The following is a 23,270-nucleotide window of genomic DNA, read 5'->3' as shown; positions in this document are numbered from 1 at the left end:
GAAGACTGAAAATGACTTGGGGAAAGTAATCCAGCTGTTCTTTTGGGGGTTGAGGTATACCCCTGAAGAAAGTTCAGTTTTCCACACCATGAAATATTCTTGAAGGATAATGGAGAGGATCCAAGAGTCCTGGGTGATCTGTTTCCAAGCAGGGAGAGAAAGGGAAAGGCATAAGGAAAGAGGAGTCTGGCTTCCAGGGCGAATGTAATCACAGATTACCTGATTTAGTCAGAAAGGGCTGCTTCTGAACAGGAGGAGAAGATGTAGAGGACTTGCCTGAGAATTGCTTCCTAGTATCTCTTTTTCTTTTGGAAGATTGAGGTCTGGAAGGTTTCCTAACGAAGGGTGTTTTACAGGGATAGCTACTCTGAAATCTTGGAATGGGGGACACAATGTGTTTTGGGTCTTGCAGCTCTTTGCCCTTTTCCTGTAATGACTTGAAGAGCTCTACAGCAGAAGTACCAAACAATGCCTTGTTGTCCAGAGAGGCATTCATCATTTTTGCCTTTTTACCATCTGCCAAGGGCTGTAGTCTGAGCCAGGAGTACCTCCTGAGAACTGACCCAGAAGCAACAGCTCTGACTGATGCCTCCACTGCATTGTAACTACACTTAATAGAATGGTGTGTAACAACCACCTTATGCAGTATGTTTCCTCCTTCAATATTTAGGTGTCACTCTTGATCACAACTTAAATATGCCACTATACATCACCAACATGAAAGCTAAGTTTAAATCCTCCCTACTAGGATGATGAAAAATCTTGCATCTCCTTACCCCACAAGGAAGAAACCTTATAGGGAGAATAGCTTACAGCCATGCTTAGAAAATGCATTACCACTACTTGCCTAAATCTCCAAAAACAATCTTAAAAGAAATTCAGATTCTTTACAAGAAAATCTGTCACATCACCATCCACAAAGCTAATACACTATTCCAATGCATCACACTCCAAGAAGTCTCCTCTAAAGAATGTGCTGACTTACTTCTCTGCATTATCTGCAAAACCTTACACAGTGATAGTATTCCTCCACTAAGCTGTAGACTGACTGTAAGGACAACTTTATTTCAGATTCACCCCCACAATAATGTTCCTGTCCTTACTAGTCCATTCTCACGAAGCAACGCACACAGATTCATCTCAGTTGGTGTCCTGTAATAGGTAACTCTGATCAGTGCATGCATTATACAAACAGCTAAAAATTTACAAGTTTAGCTGCACAAATTATAACATATTAGAAGGGACTGTCACTTTTTAACCTCCTAGCAAACTGTTAACTCCATACAATAAAAACACTGCTAGAATGATAACTTAAAAATCTAGCCAGCAAGCAATGCAGAAACAAAACACGTAAAGTGTAAAAAGTAATAGCAAACTTGAGCGTTTCCACACAAAACATGCAATGAAAGTCTGATGCAAATGGGAAGATAAGCAGAAAAAACAGTCTCATTTCTATGGAACTTAATGTTACATTACTTATTGCATAAAAGGTAATAAGGGCATTAGATGATGACTTTAATTACTGGAATATCAATGCACTATATTTAGACATATAAGCAATTTTAACTCAAGTACCTGCCCTAACTTATAGTCCATGTTGCCAATCTCTCTTTCTGTGTTGATCTGTAACAACAGCTTCTCATGGCTGATAAGTGCACCTGCAAGAGAAAACACACAAAAATACAGTTCTTTAAAACACAGGAAAATAAACTGAACTATTGAGTAAATGACAGTGATTAGCAAAATACTTTGCAATTTACTCAGAATATGTTTGAACCTTTCAGTTAGTGTAGTAAAAAAGCAAACAATTTCTATCTTTGATCCATATGAAATAGAAAACATTTGTGAGTAGTATTCTAACAGTAAATCTTAAGAATCAGGGGCAAAGTCACAAATAATTAGGGACAAAAGCTTAAATTAGGAGCACTAGAAATATTGCTAGTAGTTATTTAAACAGAAGTTATGTACTTACCATAATTCTGGACCATTTTACTCTAGTTCATTCAATACAACAAAGTATACAAGCCACTTTCACATCTGATAAAGCCTTCTATTAGTGCTCCTTGCCTAAAGCTCCTTCAGAAAAAGACACATCCACATTTCCCATGTACTCTAACTGCCCTAATATTGAGTTTGGTGCTAATAACAATAGGACCAGAAGAACATACAATACTATGACAAGGAAGGGGCAGAAGAACTTTAGGCTGGTCTGCCAGGCCCTTAGAAAAAGGGGACAATCAGGAAGGAGGAAGAGATGTTGTAACAGATGGACTAAGATGAACAGGATCTTGCGCTACTATAAGTACATAACTTCCTTATTCTATTTCATCCAATCTGCCTGATCTGAATAATGGAAATGAATCCAGAGTTACATGATTTCCCAAGTGACAACATAACAGCATACCTCTACAGATTATGTCCAGCTTGTAATGCTTGACAAAGGCAGGCAACATAGACCATTTATCTGCAGCACAAATTTCATCTACAGTAGAGTTCCTGAAAAAGGCTGTAGAAACTAAGCCTGATCTTGTGGAATGAGCTCCTGATTTAGCTTGTAATGATTTGTTTCTCAAAGACCACAACAAAAAAAAAAATGAAATCTGAAGGAGGCGTGGACTGGAGAAATGATGACTTGAATGCAGCAGATTTTAGTTGATGTGCACTACTAAAAAGTTTTTGATATGATTTTATTGTCAGCCCTGAACCAACTACTTAACCAATACTCAGCAAACCGTCCACTCCACTCATCCAACAAAACCCTTTTGCGTATAATTCAAGCCAACAACACTGCAGGTTAAAGCTCTTTTCTCTCATACCATAGCAAAAATGTGGAATAACCTCCCCCAGAATATTTTCTCAGCACCTTCTATCTCACTCTTCAAAAAAGCACTCAAATCACACCTCTTGCATTCCTGGTTCTGTCCTTCCATCACATAAATGCTTTCCTGCTCTTCTCAAATACTTCCTACCCCTATATTCTGCTTACTGTCTCTATATTACAGTACTAACAACTCCTCAAAACTGCCATACAGGGCCTTCCTCTGGTCACACAAACTTGCTTAGCACAAAATATTGTCTTTTATACTGTCATATGTGATGTCTGTGATGATTGTATTGTTACAATTGAGTCCTTTTTGTTTAGTTGGAACAAACCACTTTAATCGTGTTCTTCTTGCATGAAATATCTTGTATTATAAAAATTCCCACTGTACATATAGTTTAATAGTGGAGCTTTTCTTCCCGGGACTCCGCTGTAAATGGACCTTGCTCCAGTCGGACTTTCCCGGTCAACAAATGTAAAATAAATAAATAAATAAAAGTAAAATAAATAAATTTTGATGCCGTCAGTGCTAGAAATTATGTAAAATGTGTGACAAAGGATCAAATTATATTCAAGAAAGATTAATAATTTAAAAATATCCTGTCAGAATATATAGTAACCATTTAAAGGAAGTCATTTTCCAAAACAAATGGGCAAGAGACCATCTCTACAAAGAAGGAATTCTAAAAGATATTGTCTTACCCTTAAAAAAGACAATGGGCAGATTATATAATACAAGAAAATGTTTTATAGTCCTCAATTTATTCACTAATTTCAGAATAGCTGGTCTTCTTCCTGTTCATCTCAATTTCGTAAACCGGTATGGCTGTTCTTGAGTTCAGAAAAGTTGCATGAAGGTATACACCTTGTGTTAACCTTTATGAACCCCCCCCCCCAATACTGCTTCACAGCAAATTACTGTTTTTTTTTTGAAAATACAGTGTTACTGTCACCACAATGTTGTATTATGAGATCTACATATTTAATATGCAAATCAGTTTGCAATTGTGGAGATTTTCTGTTCATATAAATCTTTTTTTTTCCTACGACTAAACTTGGATTTCCCTACTTGTTTAAAGAGTAAAACTTAGTTTAGAATGTTCAAATACACAACAAAAAAAATAGTGGAATCACTTTTTGACTTTTCCATGCACAACAGGAGGGACATCCATGGTAGAACTTCCTCCTGATATACAGTGCAGCACAAAAAGTAAGTTTATCTAATTTATATATTCCTTTAAGCGAATGTTCATCTAACATTGTAAAATATGTCAAGAATTACATATTTACTTGTGGAATAAGTTCTTCACCAGAAGAGTGAACATATCATAGTTATGAGGTAGCAAAAACAAAGGTATGCAAACAGATAACATAGGTGTGTATTAGGCTAATGGCCCTGGAGCCTTGACTTATTTCTGAATGCTGACTTGTTAACCTTTATGAATCACCCCATACTGCTTAACAGCAATTTACAGTATGTATACCTCTCAAGTGACTTCACAGACTGGCCATACTTTTGCCTTCTATTTTGGTCTGTTCATCATAAAATTTGAGGTTTTTTTTGGCAAATCACTGAGGATAACATCACTAAATAATTTGAGTTTCAGAATTCTTCCTCTTCAGAAAATGCAAGCTACTGCAACACCTGTTATTATATCAACTTTCTAAATTCATAACAATATTTAAAATCTGTCCCTGATTTTGGGCCTATGTCTTCACATTATTTTTGGTTTTGTTCAGAATTCTTGTGTTAATAGGTTTAGAGCCATAGTAGTATGTCTTTACATTGTTTACTTTTTGTTTCTCTGCCTCTTTCCCAATATTACATTTTACGTTTTTACCTGATTTTACAAAGATTGCATTACACATACGTTTGTCAATTGTCAAGATCTTTTTTCCTACACAATATTGCTGAAACACATTAGATATAAAAGGAATGTGTGTGCTTTGAGCATTCATATAGGGTTATAAAAAGACTGTTGTGTGAGTACCTTTAGCTTCACATAAATGATAACTTGGTGGTGGCTCTGCACGGTTACTACCTGTCCCACTTTACGAGGGGACAGTCCCTCTTTGGGCAGCTGTGTCCTGCAAAGAATTCGAAAAATGGCAAATGTCCTGAGATTTTAGGACAAACATATTTCCTATATTTTATTTATTTTTTTATTTAACATTTGTTAACCGAGAAAGTCCGACTTGGAACGAAGCCAATTTTCAGCGGAGGCCCGGGAAGAAAGGCTCCAGATGCATGTCTTTGTAACGTGTGAGAAAACCGGAGCACCCGGAGGAAACCCACAAGAACGCAGGGAGGACATGCAGACTCCGCACAGAAGGCACCCCAGCCGAGAATCGAACCAGAAAACCTCTTGCTGTGAGGCGACAAAGCTACCGCTGCATTACTGTGCCGTCCAATGCAATAGTTGCATAAAATAGTTATTCTGTATCTAAAACACCTAAATGTTATAAGAAACAGAATAAGCAACTAAAATGCTACAAGAATCAGCTTTTATTTAGGCAAAAAAGTGAAGTTCTGTCCTTTGTACTGGCCGTGGGTATGTTTTGCCCAGCAAAATCTGACATTTGTACTAAAATGTCCCACTTTGGGCATCTGAAAAGGTGGCAACCCTATGGCTCTGGATGTCGGAGACAATGAGTGAGTGTGACCTTCGTTGTAGAACTTAAACTGTCTTAAAGACAGCAATGTTAGAGCAGGTCAGAGTTTGATGCCTGGTGGTTGAAACAGTGGACTGAAACTAGTTGTTTCTTGTGGTCTGAGGTTTGATTCCCACAGCTTTTGTCTACCTACCGTCCAAATCTGGGCAGTTTACTTGATCAGACTGTGCTCTTTGGTACTTGGGAGACTGAGATGGCTTCTGCAATGGTACTCTTAATAGCATGCCTGGTGACTACTTATGAACCTAGAGATTAAACATATGTTTAAATTGATATATTTATGTTGGTATATATTAGCTGAGGTGGGAATATATACGGTTTCAGCATTCAGACAGGGTTACCAAAGGACTGTTATATAGATACCTTTAGCATCACATAGACAGGGGCTGGTGATGTCACTGGATATTAAAATGGGTAGCATGTGACATTTGTTTGTGGAACTTGAAAGGCCTTGCAAAAGTTAATTATGTAATTATGGGAAGACAATTGGGTCTGGTGATTGGTGTGGTGAACTGTAAATGTGATCTGTTGATGGGCTATGTTTGTGGTCCTGAGTTTGATTCACATGGTCTTTGCCTGCCTGCTGTGTGACTTTCAGTAGAACGACTTGCTAGACAGTGTTCTGAAGCTTTTCGGAAAACTGGGATAGTCATATCAGTGGTTTCTTTGACTGTATACCTGGTAACTATCTACGAACCTAAATTAATATGTTCATAGGTAGGTACTAGGTTATTGGCCCTAGGGCCTATATAAGCCTAGCCAAATGGTACCCTGGCTTTTGCCACCCAAGAAAATAATTTTCCTGTGCCCCTGTCAAGCAAAGCCACACGTGGTAATAGCAATATAAATATTTTTTAAATACTGTCATTTAGATGTTTCTTATAATATACTGCCAACATACTGGCAGACAGGTTCAGTGCAAACTTCACCCCCCTCTCCCCCCCTAAAGGAGAGATAACTATCCCAGCCGAGTGTAGCCTCCCGGACATCTCAAATGCGCAGGTGAAAGCTGCTCTCTCTAAAGCTAAAAACACAGCATCAATGGGATCGGATGGTGTCCCCGGCTGTGTGCTACACGAGCAAAATGAGGAATTAAACCCGCACATAAGGCAGCTGTTTAATCTCAGCCTTACCACAGGATACGTGCCCAAGGAGTGGCGTACGGCAACTGTTGTCCCACTCCACAAAGGCGGCGCCCCTACGGACCCTGGTAATTACCGCCCCATAAGCTTAACAAGTCTAGTCTGCAAAGCTATGGAGAGGATCATAATGGAGCTCATAAACAAAGATATAGGGGACTTGCAGACATTGGACCCGACCCAGTTTGGCTTTGTCAAGGGAAGATCATGCCTTTTGAACTTGGTCGACTTCTTCGAAACAGTCACCAAGGCCATTGATGAGGGAAAGGCAGTCCATACAGCCTACCTTGACCTTGCAAAGGCTTTCGACACAATACCCCACTCGGGTATTGTAGAAAAACTTACCAGCTTAAATGTAAACCCATATGTCACAAGATGGGTTGCAAACTGGCTTAAGGACAGAACCCACAGGGTTAGAGTTGCTGGCGCTGTGTCAGACTCCAAGCCGGTCACAAGTGGTGTCCCACAGGGCTCGGTCCTTGGCCCCTATTGTTTGGCATCTACTTCTCAGAAGTACAGGCCAACATGGGAGGACTTTGGCTGACAAAGTTTGCAGACGACTGCAAACTGGGCCATAGTGGAAAGTGCATCGGACACGGATATCCTTCAGAAGGGACTCACGGAAACAGATAGCTGGTGCCAGAGCCATGGCCTGAAGTTAAACGCCAAAAATGTATAGTCATACCCTTCGGGAAAAACAAGGTAACCCCAAGCTACCATATAGGTGGCAATCCACTAAGCACAGAAGGGGTTATCAGGGACCTGGGGACCCAGGTTGACAGTGGCCATTCTTTGACACTCACATTGCTAAAGTGGTTAGAAAGACCTTCTACATTGCCCACCTGATCATGAAGGGATTCACATCCAGATCTAGTGAGGTCATTGTTCCCCTGTACTCTTCACTTATCAGACCAATGATCGAGTACAATGCCCCATTCGGGATGTATCTCACCCGACATCTGCAGCAATTGGAGAGACCCCAAAAGTTCCTCACCAAAAGGATAAAGGGACTCCAAAATCTGTCATATGCTGCCAGATTGAAGAAACTCCAGCTCTATTCAGTCGCATACCGTCTGCTCAGAGGTGACATGTGCCTGACATACAAGGCCATGTCCAACCCGAAATTAATGGACATGCTCCACCTCAAAAAATCCAAATCCACCAAAACCACTAGTGCAAGCGACTTAAACCTTAGCACGGATATAAATAGGACGTGCTGGAGGGATAGATTTATCACTCAGAGACTCCCTATGCTGTGGAATAAAATCCCGGTCCATGTGAGGCAGAGCACCTCGCTGACTCTGTTCAAGAGAAATCTAGACCTGTGGATGGGAGATCGTAGGTTTACCCCGGGAATCATCTCTGTGTCACTGCTGGACAGAGGCACAACAAACTAATGGGCACAGTATTTTTTCATATAAGGGGTGGCGTAAGCCACAAAAATTTGGGCTAGGCTTATAAATGCCTTAGGGCAGATAGCCTAGTATAAACCTATGAACCTATGAACCTATGATAAATAACCTATATAAAGCATGTATTTCATGATATATATAGTGGTTTATGTATTTAAAGTAAGGGCAACTACCATAAGTGGGTGGAAGAGAGAAAAACAGAATTAGAAGGGTAGCTTAAATGGGATTTCTGTTCAAACTAGGAACCTAAGTTCCATGAAAGAGACTTGGTTTAGTAATCTTTAATACTGTTAACTCTGCTTTTTGTCTCTGTGTAAAATAGAATAAACTTTCAGGCAACTGACTTCCTTTTGTTTTCAGATTGCCAAATTTTAAAGATATAGATTACTATAATTAGTAACAGCAATACGTATGTGACTGATATAGGATGTCTTCATTAAAATGTTTTTCTTTAAATGTAAACAACCTCAACAGAGGCAATAGGAGAGGTAGTTTGATTAAATATATGAGTGTTTTTTATAAGTTGTACAACCCAACCCAAATGTGTCCTTACATATCATGGGTGTTCATTAGGAGGGGGTGTATTAGGATGTTTTTCTGCCTCTGTCAGAGACATGAAGGCCACACCTGGAAGTGAATTTCTGATTTCCCATCCACTGATTAAGGTTACACTTAAATAGGATTATGAATGGACTGTGCTTCACATAGATGGGCACCCTATTATAAAGCATGGGGATCCTCTGAGACACATATTGATCTCACCAACACGTCTTTCTTTATGAAAGCAAAATTTCAATCCTTGGATCTAGTGGTTCTGATACTGTTCACTTTGCAGATGTGTGGATCTGAGGATGCTTTTACATTAGGCATAGATCGTCTGTCATTAACTTGTAGGATACAGAGCACAGAGATAGGGCTGTAGAAAAAATGTATTGGACAATGTGTTTACACTCTGGATTCTCCTGGTAAGGAACCTTTGTGGGTGTTCCAAGCATATGTCTGGTTAGGTACATGCTGAAGGGGGTATTATACTCAATGAAGGGCCTAATGAGGGCCAAATAAAATGGCACTATGACTTCCTTGGGCACAGATGCCATGCCCTTCCTTATCAATTGGGTGACATAGAATGATTATCTTATTACCTTGGCCACATATTGGTCAAAGTCCAGATTACTGTCTACATACATTACCAGATCCCTGACTACCGGGTCACCTCTTTGGGGTGTCTTGTTGATGGAGTAATTTATTTATTTAATTTTTTATTTTACATTTGTTGACTGGGCTAATCTAGCTGGATATATGTCCAGTTTCAGTAGAGGCCCGGGGAGAAAAGTTCCAAGAAACATAAAAATATTAATTAATATAGAAGTTATGACAGATCAATATAAAAAAGACAATTCTTACAAGTATATAAGTAATAATTTTTTTTTTTAGTACAAATTATAATACTCCTAGTGATTAATAACATAAGCATTAATTCCGGGTAATGTATAAGAAAGGGTGCATTATACATATATACATAAGTTTTAGATGCAATAACATAGTAAATTGAAACATTAAGGGAAGATTGTGAAGGATGTGGGGTGAAAATTAGTGAAAGGAAAAAGTTAGTCAGGGTTAGTACAGGAGCATAGCCAGTGTTTGTTGAGAAATAGTTTTAAGATTCCTTTTGAAAAGTGAGAGAGAAGTCTGAGAGGTGAGTTCAGAGGGTAGTTGGTTCCATAGCTTACCAACAGAGTTAGAGAACAAGGAGTCACCTGCTGAGTTGTTAGATTTGGTTGTATTGATCAGCAGTTTATTTGAGGAGCGTGGAGTCTTGAGATTATTGTAAGGGGTAATGAGGCTAGACAGTATTGGAGTGTTGCTGGGTTGATACAGCGTCTTGTGGATTATTGTAAGTTGGTGAAATTGGAGCTGGTTAAGAAATTCTAGCCAGTCTAGTTGTTTTAGATTCAAACAGTGATGGGTTCTGAAAGGAGAGCCTGTAGCAAATCTAGCAATATTATTATAGGATGTTGCTAGTTTGTTGAGGTTGTTTTTGGAAAGATTGGTGTATGTAGTAGAAGCATAGAGTAGAGTGGAGATTAAGTGAGTTCTGGCTATAGCGGTCTTGGCTACTGGTGTAAGAAAGGGTTTGATTCTGTAAAGGGATCCTAGTTTTTTGTTAACTAATTTTATTGTGGTGTTTATGTGAGTATCAAAGTTGAGGTTGTCGATTGTTATTCCTAAGAGTTTAGTGGTTAGGTCAGGAAAAATAAGAGTACTGTTGTTGGATGCGAGAGTGAAATGTAAGGGGGTAGACTTTTGGGCGGGTGTAAAGAGTAACAGTTTAGTTTTTTTGGGGTTTAAGAGGAGGCAGCGGTGTGAGAATCACTGTTCGACAGTATTGAAAGCTTTTTCAGTAAGAGACTGAAGTTCAGATTGAGAAGTGGCAGAACAGATTATAGTAGAGTCATCTGCATACTGAATGCAGTTGGTGTGTGGAATAGCCATTTGAAGATCATTAATATAAATGGAAAATAGGAGTTGGGCCTAATATGGAGCCCTGTGGGTCACCGAGGGAGATAGGAAGGTGATTAGATAGTTTATTTTGCCAGAGTACAGCCTGCTGTTGGTGTTCTAGGTAGGATGTGAACCAATTCATAGATAGAGGATCAAGTGAAAGGGAATTAAGTATGTGGAGAAGGAGTTGGTGGTTGACCATGTCAAAAGCCTTAGATAAATCAATGAAGACTGCAGTGGAAAGAATATTTTTGTTGCGGTTTTTGTTAATACAGTTTGTGAAGGATAGCAGGGCTGTGGTGGTACTGTGATAAGGTCTGAATCCATGTTGGCAAGTAGGTTATTATGGAGTAGGTGGTTAAGTAGTTGCTTAGTAATTAGCATGGGTGACAGTTCTTCCAAAAGGTACTACAATCCATTTCTTGGCATTGAGTTTTAATCTGTGACTGTGACATCAGTCATTTATTTGTGTTATACCCTCTTGTAAGATGTTTGTGTCATGGGGGGATCTATGATGGCTCCCAATCTGCTACCATCTGTGAACTTGGTCAGCCAAAGGCTCTTAACATTAGCCTTTACCTCTGAGAAGCGGATACCAAATAGCAGCAGTCCCAGCATGGAGCCCTGAGGTACCCCACTGGTGTCAGTCTTTTAGTGAAGTTGGACTTACCAATCCTGACTTTGTGGGATCTTTCTATGAGCCAGCTGCAATCCAGTGAGTTAGGCAGTGGTTTATGCTCAGTTCTGTGAGTTTTTCAACTATACCTAAATGGGATATTGCAGAGAATGCCTTGGCCAGGTCTAGGTAGGCAGTATGTACCATTTCCTCCTTATCCATTGCCTTGGTGACTTCTCATAAAAGTCCACCAAGTTTAGTAGGCATGACCTGCCCTTGACAAAGACAAACTTTGAGTCCAGTGTCTGCAAGTTGCCTATGTCTTTGCTGACCATTTCTATGATAACTCATTCCATGACTTTGCATATTAGACTAGTCAGATTAATAGGTCTGCAGTTTTTAGGGTCAGTTGATGGTTCACCCTTCTGAAGTGGTACGAATGTTGCAGTCCTCCATTATCATGGTACAAACCCTGTTTTAAGGCTATAACTGAAAAGTGACTCAAGTGGTCCTGATAGGTCAAGTTTCAAGGTATTTAGGAAGCATTCCAGGATATTGTTGGGGACAAATAAGGCTGTGTTTTGGCTTTAACAAGCATTGTCAAGACCTGCTCCCTGTTAATAGTTGAGGGGGGGGCTATGCTAGTAGATATTTCATGAGGGACGGGGGTTTGAGTTGAATATGTCAGCCAGAAAAATTTGCTACACTGCTGTCTCAGTGAAGGTGGCACCACTGACCACCAGTTCGGCACACTAATGTATGGGCACAGCTGTAGAAAGACACGTGGTTGCCATTAGCCTATTAGGCTATTTTGACTTCATAACTGGCCTTTTTGTATGTAGTCCTCTTAGCTTCCCATTTAGTTTAATTAGAAAGCTCCTATCATTATGGGAACTACTCTTCCTGATCTTAGCTATGATTTTTTTTCTTTTGTTATATACCCTATTAAGATTATGATTCCTTCAGTGTGGTTTGTTTATAAAATTGTCTTGAGCTTACATCAGTCTTTATACAGTCATTTCTATGGTTGTAAAAGGTCTTTGTGAACAATTTCACATAAGTTGCTGTGAACTTTGGGTTGGGAGGACATTAAATTTTGACAAAATATGAGTAAATAAGATATAGTTTGCCTTGGAATCGTTCCTAACTGTTGCAGGTTTTGCTGGGGTTACAGAGATGATTTTTATTTCAAAGATGATAGCTTTGTGACCTAACCTCACCAGTGACAACATGACATGGGGTGGGGATCTCCCATATTGGCAACTACCAGGTTCCAATATACATTTGAACCTCTAGTGGGTGTGCACACCATTTGGTCAAGGGTATTTGTGTTAATAAAGCACAGGAATTGCTGTGCCTGCAAGTATGAGGCAGTGTACATTTCGCAGTCTACAGAGGGGTAGTTATAGTCTCCCATGAATAGGGATTTAATACATTTCTTAATAGTACCATACACAAATTATTTACATAAACTGCAAGAAAACTACTTATAATTTCATCCGCTTAAGCTTAAGAAAATGTTTAATACTTGTCAATGCATTTAATCCTTGAGGTTTATCTATTTGAAGTCTTGCTATCCATTATATTCAGTTATCTCTGACTTATTAATATCACCTCCTCTATTATTTAACATTACTTTTTGAACTAATCTGAACTTGAATTCATGCCTCACACCATTTTCACCAACATGTTTAGCTAAAGAATTCATAAGAACACCCCTTCGTATCTCAGAAAAATGCTCTGAGATACATTCTTTCAACCTCCTGTTGGATTTGACAATATAAAAAGAAACCCATGCCACACAAACAGTTTGATAAACATTTGTAGTATTACTTGTCAAAAAACACTTAAATTGAAATTTCTCTGAGTAACAGGGTGAACAAAATCAACACTACTCAATAAACATTTACAAAAGGTACAATTATAACATGGTACTGTTCCTGACTTTCTACTAACAATCACTTAATTTTCTTGATGCATTTCTTTATAACACAACTTTTTTAAGGTTTTGTGATTTCTTATATGCAAAATATGGTTTCTCACCTATAAACTTAGTCAGCTGTGACAGTGCTTGAAAATGTAGTTTATCAAGCTGTTTGCATGGTATGTGCTTCCTTTTATATTAGCAAATCCAACAGGAAGTTGAAAGAATGCATTTCAGAACATCTTTCTGAGATATGAAGGGGTGTTCTTAAGAATTTAGCTAATTTACTGAAAATGGTGTGAGACATGAATTCACATTTAGAGTAGTTCAAACAGTAATGCTGAATAATAGAGGAGATATTATTAATAAGATGGAGGTAGCAGAACATAAATGGATAGAGAAACTTAATCAGATAAACCTACAGGATTAAATGCATTGGCAAGCATTAAACCTATTCTTAAGATTAAGCAAATTAAATTATACATTTTTTCTTTGTAGTTTATTTAAATAATTTGCATGGTATTAAAATGTTTTCTAATTGCCCTTTCATAACATTTTTTTACACAGTGTAGTTTTTAATTATATGTGTATTCATATAATTGTGTTCTTAAGTCCATATAGCTTTAGTCTAATCAGGTTTTAGCGAGTGGTTGATTTATTCATGTGACTGTATAGAATCAATGGCTGTACGTGGGTTGATTGTATACATTGATGAAGGGTTTATCCAGAATGCTCTGTGGTGTGTTTCATACAATTTTTAAATAAATTTATGGAGCTTGAGATCCAGCATTTGTTTATCTTCTGTGCATTGTTGTGGTTTGCTGTTGATCTCTATTTTCTGGTCCTGTTCCTTGTGGTTATTTTAAAAATGGTTTATGCCCATAGGTTCATAGGTAGGTACTAGGCTAGGGCTATCGGCCCAAGGGCCTACGTAAGCCTAGCCAACAAGGTTCCCTGGCTTACACCACCCAAGAAAGTTATTTTCCTGTGCCACTGTCGAGCAGAGACACAGAAGTGATCCCCGTGGTATATTTCCTATTTCCCATCCACTCATCAAGATTTTTCTTGAAGAGTGCTAATGAAGAACTTTGCTTGACATACATGGGTAGCCTGCTCCAGAGTATGGGAAGTCTCTGGGATAGGAATATATCCCTCCAGCATGTCCTGTTTATTGTGGTGACAAGGTTTAGGTCCCTAGAGCATGTAGCTCGGAGGGATTGGGATTTCTTTAGGTGTAGCATGTCCAACAGCTCTGGGTTTGACACAGCTTTATATGTTAGACAGAGATCACCTCGGAGTAGGAGATATGCTACGGAGTAAAGCTGGAGTTTTTTGAGACGGTCAGTGTAAGGCATTTGTATGAGTCCAGTAATCCTCTTTGTGAGGTACTTCTGTGGCATTTCCAGCTGCTGCAGATGTCTTGTGAGGTACATTCCAAAAGGGGTGTTGTACTCTATAATGGGTCTAATGAGTGTCGAGTAGAGGGGAACGATGACCTCTTTTTTCCTGGATGAGAACCCTTTTATGATGAGGTGTGCCACGTAGAAGGATTTCCTGACTACTGTGGCGATGTGACTATCAAAGGAGAGACTACTGTCCACCTGGGGTCCCAAGGTCTCTTATCACGCATTCGGTGTTAAGTAGATTGCTGCCTATGTGGTAGTTCATGGGTACAGAGTTTTTACCAAAGGGGATGACACTGCACTTTTTGGCACTGAGCTTGAGGCCATGGCTCTGACACCAGGCAGCTGTCTAAGAGAGGCCCTTCTGTAGGATGTTCACATCATTTGGGGACTTGACTATGGCTCCTAGTTTGCAGTCATCTGCGAACTTCATTAGCCAGAGGCCTTCTGTGTTAGCCTGTACTTCAGAGAAGTAGATACCAAACAGGAGCGGTCCCAGGACGGAACCCTGTGGTACTCCACTTGTCACTGGTTTGAGGTCAGATTTGGAGTCTGCAACTTTTACAGTGTGGGTTCTGTCAGTGAGCCAGTTGGCAACCCATCTTGTGACGTAGGGATTTATGCCTAGTTTATTGAGTTTAGCTATAATTCCAGAATGGGGGATGGTGTCGAAAGCCTTGGCGAGGTCAAGATAGGCTGTGTGAACCACCTTACCCTCATCTACGGCTTTGGTGACTGCCTCAAAGAAGTCGATCAGGTTCAGGAGGCATGATCTGCCTTTCACAAACCCTAACTGGGTGGGATCCAGAGGATGGAGGTTACCAATGTCTTTGTTTATGAGTTTCATGGTGATATGTTCCATGGCCTTGCAGACCAGGCTCGTCAGGCTAATAGGTCTATAGTTCCAGGGATCAGTGGTGGCTCCCCCTTTGTGAAGTGGGATAACTGTTGCTGTGCACCTTTCAGTGGGCACAAAGCCTGATGCGAGGCTATTATTGAACATGGTGCTTTAGTGAGGAGCCAGTTCATTCTGAAGTTTGTGTAAAATGCAGCTTGGGATGTTGTCCGGTCCCATGGATGCTGTGTTTTTGGCTTTAGAGAGTGCAGCTTTCACCTGTGTAGTTGTGATAACAGGGACTCTGCATTCTTCCTGTATAGATATGGGCCCTTTAGGGGGTGAGGGGGGGGTAAAGTTAGCACTGAACCTATCTGCCAGGATTTTGGCAATATCAGTTGGTTCTGTAATTTTCGTGCCTTTGTGCTGTAACTCAGAGCAGATCTGGGTGTTGCCATTGAGATTCTTGACATAGCTATAGAATGCTTTATGGTTGTCCTTGGAATTAGTGGCGATTTTATTTTCGTAGCTAGCTTTGGAGGATCTTATAAGGGATCTCAGCTTCTTACTGAGGCTGACCAGGGAGCTCCTCCACTCATGGGATTTTACTCTCTTTTACAACAGCTTCTTCCTTCTGTTGTACAGTTTGTTTATGGCAGGGGACCACCAGATTGGCTTCCTTTTTTTGGAGGATAGCGTCTTGGTTCTGTTTGGGATAGCACGATCCATGCACTCATTTAAGTGCTTATAGAGTGCATTTGTGTAGGATTCAGCAGTTGTAACTGTATTGACAGTCAGACTTTCCAAATAAGCACATGTAAATTAAATAAATAAATAAAAACTAACACTATTAATTAACATTTTAGGCAGAGGCTTTCTCAGACTACTGGGACATATGGTATTCTGGCATCAATACGGCTACCCTGGCAAAACTACATCAGGGAAACTTTAATAGTTTCTAAAAACTGCAAGTCCCAGCACCAACAACCACTAGATGCATCTTACCCTCTTGTCCTGCTTAAAAAGGTAGATTTTATGATAGAAGCAAAGCACCTCAAAAAAACCCTTTAAAAACTCAGAATGTCTAATAAACTCTTGCATGGTGTATTCACTCTGAATTTTGGGAGCTAGTCCTACTTTCTAGAAGCATTTCACACTGATCTGAACTGCTCTTTGGAGGTCCTCCAGGGATGCTACTTGGATCAGGCAGTTGTCTATGTAAGGGTAAAATGTGAACCCCCTTAGTCCAGCAAAAAGCAATGAGAGGTGCCAGACGGATCGTAAAGACCCTGGGAGTGATAAGGAAACCAAATGGTAAGGCACAACATTGGAAGAAATAAAAGAATAATCAATGTAAACAGGATTTACAATGGGGTACTTAGCTTTCCCTATGACCTCTGCTCTTCAGGGTCTTACCAATGGATTGAGTTAGGAACTGATAGTGTTCTGCATCAGTCAATGCATCAAGAAAGAACTGAACATGAAGAAGACAGAGTCTAACTACTCCTTTATACCACAAATGTTCTGATGTCAGTCCTGAAGGGTTTCCACTAGCTGGGGAATGATAACACTCTCAGGTGTTCAGGCCAACCACTGACTCATGCAAGCAGCAAATCCTAAGACTCAGCACTGCAGCACTGTCGATGAAGAATACCTATAAATTTTGCATCAAAGATAACTATTGGTGGGCTTTTTCCAAGACGGATGCACACTGATCAACAACTTAATTTCAACTCTCCAATGAGAAAAAGAAACTGATAGATAAGTACCAGTAATTCTGCCTATTTTAGTAAAATTAATTTACTAGCTAATATGATCCTGACAAAACTATGGCAAAAGGGCAAAATATTAAAAATTGAAGACAGTAAAGTGTTTGTGGACAATGATTACTCACTGTACACCAGGCAGAAGAGAAGCAAATTTATCCCAACAATCAGGGAATGTGGAGAGGCAGGTGTGAGATTCAGGCTGCTGTATCCAGCTGTCTTCAGAATATTTCATCTGAAGGATAAAAGCCATTTTTTGATGCAGAACAGGCTAAGGAGGAAATACAAAAGTTTGCCCAACAAAAAGGGAGGCATCAAACAGAAGGGGAATCTGGTTCACATTTTCTGATAATAAAGCTCATACATAGACACTGCCAATGAAACCTTCTCCAGTGTTTCAGAAGAAAGTGTTTAAGCGACAGAAAAAAAAAACAGGAGTTGACTAGAAGGATCAGAAGTACCCTGGACTTGAACTGGAGTCTAGGGTTGTGAAATGGAGATGAACTGGAAGAAGAATGGCAACTTACAAATTAATGAATACACGTGGGAGTATAAAGCATCAATTACACTTGTAAAACACAGCTTTACAAGAAAAAAAGGCAGAGAAAAACTGAATTTTGGTTGACTCTGTTAAACTTGTGAGGGTACTGACAGGCATGTGCCCCACTTCATGTCACTAAAAGGAAAGGAGAGAGAGAGAAAATGAGAAATTAACTAAGTAAAACAATTTTTGTTCTTAACAGTCCTTATATAAAACATTTCATGCTATACATCACATGTTATATAGTAAAGCATTTTTAGTGGTTGTGCATGATGAAGATACTAAACTAAGCAATACATTTTACTCTTTTTTATTTTAGGAAAAGTTGGTATTACAATGTAAAAAGAGAAGAAAGTCTGGAGAAAAGCATGTTTGAGTTAACGGGTTGAAATCTTGGACTGCTGGGCTGAGGGATGGGGTACAAAAGTGCACTGAATATAATATAATATAGAAATATTGTAACAGATAAAATAACTGGAAGTGGGATCATTATAAAAGGGAAGGAGCAAATGACAAAAAAATGGAAATTGTGGGAACAATACAAGCAGAATAATGTTTTGGAAGATGAGTGAGGGTTAATGTAAGGCAAGAATTGATCAATTTATGTAACTGATTGATGAAAATTGTATAAAAGTATGTATGTGATCTATAATGTCTAACTGTGAACACGTTAAAAAGGTGTTAAAAAAGATGACTACTGGTGCAGTGGGAAATCCCATGACTCAGTACTGCAACAATGACTATGAAAAAAAAAAAAAAAAAAAAATATATATATATATATATATATATATATATATATATATATATATATACACATACACATTTTGTATCAAAGGTAGCTACTGGGGTGATGCTCTCCACATGACTGGCTCAGCTGTAACAATCTTTATTTTGGAGTTTATTCTCTTGGAATTTTTTTACATAGAGCATTTATCATGCTACATGGGCTTCAAATTATATATAAAAAGGAAGGTTCTGGTTGTCGGAGATATAAATCCTTAATCAAAGTAGACTAGCAGAATATAGTTAAGAACTACAGATTTCTAATAACTTTTGAGGTGAAAAATGAAATGATTCCTGCAAGTATTGTTCATAGACTGGTACTAGGCTATCGGCCCTAGGGCCTATACAAGCCTAGCCATAACAATTCCCTGGATATTTCTTCCTAAAATATTTACTTCCCTGGACCCCTGTCTAGCAAGGCAACTGATGTGATCCCTGGGATGAATTTCCTATCTCCCACCCAATCATCAAGGTTCCTTTTGAAGAGGGCCAAGGAGGCGCTCTGCTTGACATGTATGGGCAGTCTATTCCAGAGTATGGGGAGTCTCTGGGTCAGGAACCTATCCCGCCAGTATGCTTTGTTCAATGTGATGACAAGGTTTAGATCCCTGGAGCGTGTGGCTCTGAGGGATTGGGATTTCTTTAAGTGGAGCATGTCCAACAGCTCAGGGTTTGACATGGCCTTGTATGCTATGCAGAGATCACCTCTGAGTAGATGATATGCCACAGAGTATAGCTGGAGTCTTTTTTAGACGATCAGCATAGGGCATCTGCTTTAGGCCTGTGATTCTTTTAGTGAGGTATTTCTGCAGCCTTTCCAGCTGTTGCAGATGTCTTGTGAGGTACATACCAAACAGGGCACTCTACTCTATAATGGGTCTAATGAGGGATGAGTACAGTGGGACAATGACCTCCTTTTTTCTGGATGAAAAGCCCTTAGTGATGAGGTGTGCCACATAGAAGGATTTCCTGACTGTGGTGGTGATGTGGTTATCGAAGGTGAGACCACTGTCCACCTGTGTCCCTAAGTTTCTCATCACACTTTCGGTGTTTAGTGTACTGCCACCTATGTGGTAATTCATGGGTACATGGTTTTTCCCAAAGGGGATAACTATACATTTCCTGGCATTAAGATGAGCCCATGGCTCTGGCACCAAGCATCTGTTTCTCTAAGGCCCTTTTGTAGAATATCCACATCATTTGGGGATTCAATAATGGCTCCCAGTTTGCAGTCATCTGCAAACTTTGTTAGCCAGAGTCCCTTAGTGTTGGCTTGTACCTCAGAGAAGTAGATGCCAAAAAAGAGTGGTCCCAGGACTAAACCCGGAGGTACTCCACTTGTCAGCGGTCTGGAGATGGATTTGGAGTCAGCTACCTTTACAATCTGGGTTCTGTCAATAAGCCAGTTGGCAACCCATCGAGTGACATAGGGATTTATGCCCAGCTTAGTAAGTTTACCTATGATTCCAGAGTGGAGGATGGTGTTGAAGGCCTTGGCAAGGTCCAGATAGGTTGTGTGGACTGCCTTACCCTTGTCCACAGCTCTGGAGACTGATTTGAAGAAGTCAGTCAGGTTCAGGAGACAAGATCAGCCCTTCACGAACCCAAACTGGGTGGGGTCCGTGTTTGAAGGTTGCTAATGTCTTTGTTTCTAAGTTCCATGATAATGCGTTCCATGCCCTTGCAGATCAGGCTCGTCAAACTGATGGGACGGTAGTTCCCAGGATCCAAGGTGGATCCTCCCTTGTGGAGTGAGAATACTGTAGCTGTGCACCACTCAGTGGGCATGAAGCCTGAGGTAAGGCTATGATTAAACATGACACTTAGGTGACGTGCCAGTTCATTTTGTAGTTCATGTAGTACACAGCCCAGGATGTCATCTTGTCCCATGGACGCTGTATTCTTAGCTTTGGAGAGTGTGGTTTCTACCTGTGTGGCCATGAGTACCGGAATATGGCAATCTTTTGGTATTGATATGGGCCCTTTAGGGGGTGGGGGTGGGGTGAAGCTGGCACTAAATCGATCTGTCAGGATATTGGCAATATCCTTGGGATCAGTATATTTAATGCCATTCTGTTGTAGCTCAGAGGAGATCTGAGCAATGCCATTTAGATTCTTGACATAACTGCGGTGGTGGTGCTGCGGTAGCGTTGTTGCCTCACAGTAAGACGTTGTCCTGTTCGATTCTCAGCTAAAGCGTTTTCTGTGTGGAAACATGCGTGAATGGGCATACCTTCATTGAAGGTTGTGCGTCAGGGCCGGGAACTCGGCACATAAAAATCTACTGCCAATCATTAGCGGACCGGAGTTCCGGTGTGGCGACCCCTAACCAGAAAAAGCCGAAAGACACAACGACATAACTGTAGAATGTCGTGTGGTTGTCTTTGGAATCTTTAGCAATTTTATTTTCGCAACTAGCTTTGGAGGATTTTATGAGGGATCTCAGCTTCTTACTGAGGCTGGTAAGGGAGTTTTTTGCATCCTGGGATTTTCCTCTTTTCTGTAACAGTTTCTTCCTTTTGTTGTATAGTTTGTTTATGTTTTGTTATGTGTGGCCTGACACATTCATATTAACTAATCTTTTTGCTATGTTTAACAGTCCAAATTCCAAGATGTGTATCCAGGCCTCGTTTCTTACTTCTCTGAAGCTTAGTGGCAATAGCCAAGAAAAGAAAAGTGGAAAATGAGATTATGCCTACATTTGAAGAATCTATAAATGCTGTCACTGTTTTGTGTCATAAAGAAATGTCTACTATTAAGAGGAGCACAAACAACATAATCGCAAAATAAACTTACTGGATAAAATTGAACTCATTAATAGGGAAAAATGAATCCATGTTCTATATCAATTTGCACCTGTTTAATGAATTTTAGTAAGTATATAGTAAGAAATTATGTAGATATATGCAGTTTGTTTTATTATGTCAATTAATTTGTTGTTGTATATACCACTTCAATAAAAAATACTAAAAAGAAATGCAATCTGAAACCCATAACAGTTTGTTAGGGACAAATGATATAAACTGAGTACCTTTACTTATTGTTTTAGTTCTCTGGAACTTAAATCTGAGTTTTCTATGCATATCTAGCATGTACAGAAAAAAATCACCCCTATTATCATGATTAGGGAATAAGACTGGTAAACAGATGGGCTGTTTTAGATTTGTCTCTGAAGCAAGTTGGGGGATAAATGATGGGTTGGTTCATAGAGATGCTCTGTACTTGTGAAAAAAAAGAATGGAGGCACAAAAGATAAAGTTTGTAAATATGAAATTATCTTAGCTGACATGACAGCTACCAACAGAAATTTTAGATCTGCAGAACAGCCTGGCTCAAAAAGAGCTTGTTACAGATTCTAGAATGAAACTGAGTTATCAGGGGGGGCAGGATCCTTTGCAGGAGTACCCAAAATTAAGCGTTCTTTCATACAAACCTTGCAGAGACTGTAAGAGAGAGAATAGCTGTGAAGAACATTATGAATATTAGAAATGGGTACCAACTGTACTTAAATCACTGAATAACTAGAGACAAGCTCAAATACATTTTGACAGGAACTGTAAGACCACTGGAATAAAAGCTGAAAAGGGGATCTATACCTTGTCCATTAGCCCATAAGGAAAAACATTTCCATTTCTAAACTTTACAAGTGGACTTCTTTCGTGAGGCTGACAAAATGTGAACTACTCTCTGGGATAAGAAAGGGTCTTGGGCCATCAACAGAACTAGAGAAACAGTCCACCTTAAGGTTGTGCAGAGCTAGTTGAGGTTGGCCATATGGATGAGAGATATATTTGTGGAGATCTAGAATCCATGGGCACTTTGTTAACTAAAGCCTGAGCAAGGGAAAACAGATCTGCCCAAGTCATAATGGGGCAATGACTATTTATGTCCCTTTGCTAAGCTGTCCTTGTGAAAAAAATGAATTGCGACTTGACACATTCATATTATGATAGAAGGAAGAAAGAATACGGAGAAAGATGTATAGAAGCAAGTGGGACAATGGACAAACTAGAGCATCTCTTGCTGACTGTCCCTAAGAAAGGATCAGGGAAAGAAAACCGATGCACCTTGGACAGAGGTGCAAAAAGACTGCAACTAGACAGGTCAATAAATCACTCATCGGGCATTAGGACAGACCAGCTGGGCATGCATGTTGTGATCAGAAATTGGTGTGAAGTGTTACCCATTACCAAACACTCATGTCCTCTCTGCAAATGGGGTAGGATTTGGTTCTTCCTTGCCTGTTTATATACCATACAACAGACATATTGTCTATTTGAAAGGATAGCCTTCCCAGAGGAAAAAGGTTCTGAAATCCCTGCAATGAGAAGAGAACCACACTCATCTCCAGGTTGCTGATGGGAAGACTGTCCTCTGCATATGTCCATGCCCCTTAACCGATTCTTCCCAGAGAGGCGCCATCCATGGTGACTCACTGAGGGCAGTGGAAGAACAAAGGGTTTTCCCATTGTTACTGCTGAAAAAAGCTAATCAGAAATCAAATGATGTCTGCACAACTTGTTGAAGAGGAGAGGTGATCTGGTGTACTACCCTCATGTAAAAATGTGCATGAATGACCATCACTATGGTTGAAACCATTAAGCCAAAAACTATGAATCCCAGAGAGGCTGGCAGAGTGCATCAATCTAAAAGATATTGTGGTACAGTTCAGGGGGAATAAATCCTGATGGGAGGAAGACTGACAGTGAGTTTGTGTCCAGATATCACCATATGAAGAGAATGGACTGAGTTGATTGTAGCTGTGAGTTACTGTAGTTGACAAAAATACCCAAGGATAGGAAGAGTTGCAACAAGCCATCTCTGGCTGTTAGTAGAGACTCCCTGATTATAGCAA

General features: G+C 39.8%; 1 protein-coding gene across 4 annotated transcripts in view; it reads right to left on the bottom strand.

The window, feature by feature from the left end:
* Positions 1 to 23,270, bottom strand: part of HTT (huntingtin) — a 4,811,037-nt gene that overhangs the window by 406,686 nt on the left and 4,381,081 nt on the right. For all 4 annotated transcript variants that reach the window (XM_044062924.1, XM_044062926.1, XM_044062925.1 and 1 more), the window contains one exon: positions 1,576 to 1,658. In XM_044062924.1, coding sequence (XP_043918859.1) covers positions 1,576 to 1,658 — 83 coding nt within the window. The remainder of the gene's footprint in view (positions 1 to 1,575; positions 1,659 to 23,270) is intronic.

Source organism: Protopterus annectens, chromosome 2.part1 (genome assembly GCF_019279795.1).
Source record: "Protopterus annectens isolate FY-2018-M chromosome 2.part1, PAN1.0, whole genome shotgun sequence".
Classification (NCBI taxonomy): Eukaryota; Metazoa; Chordata; order Ceratodontiformes; family Protopteridae; genus Protopterus; species Protopterus annectens.
The sequence above is the reverse complement of the archived record's forward strand: the minus strand, read 5'-3'. Positions and strand labels throughout refer to the sequence as shown.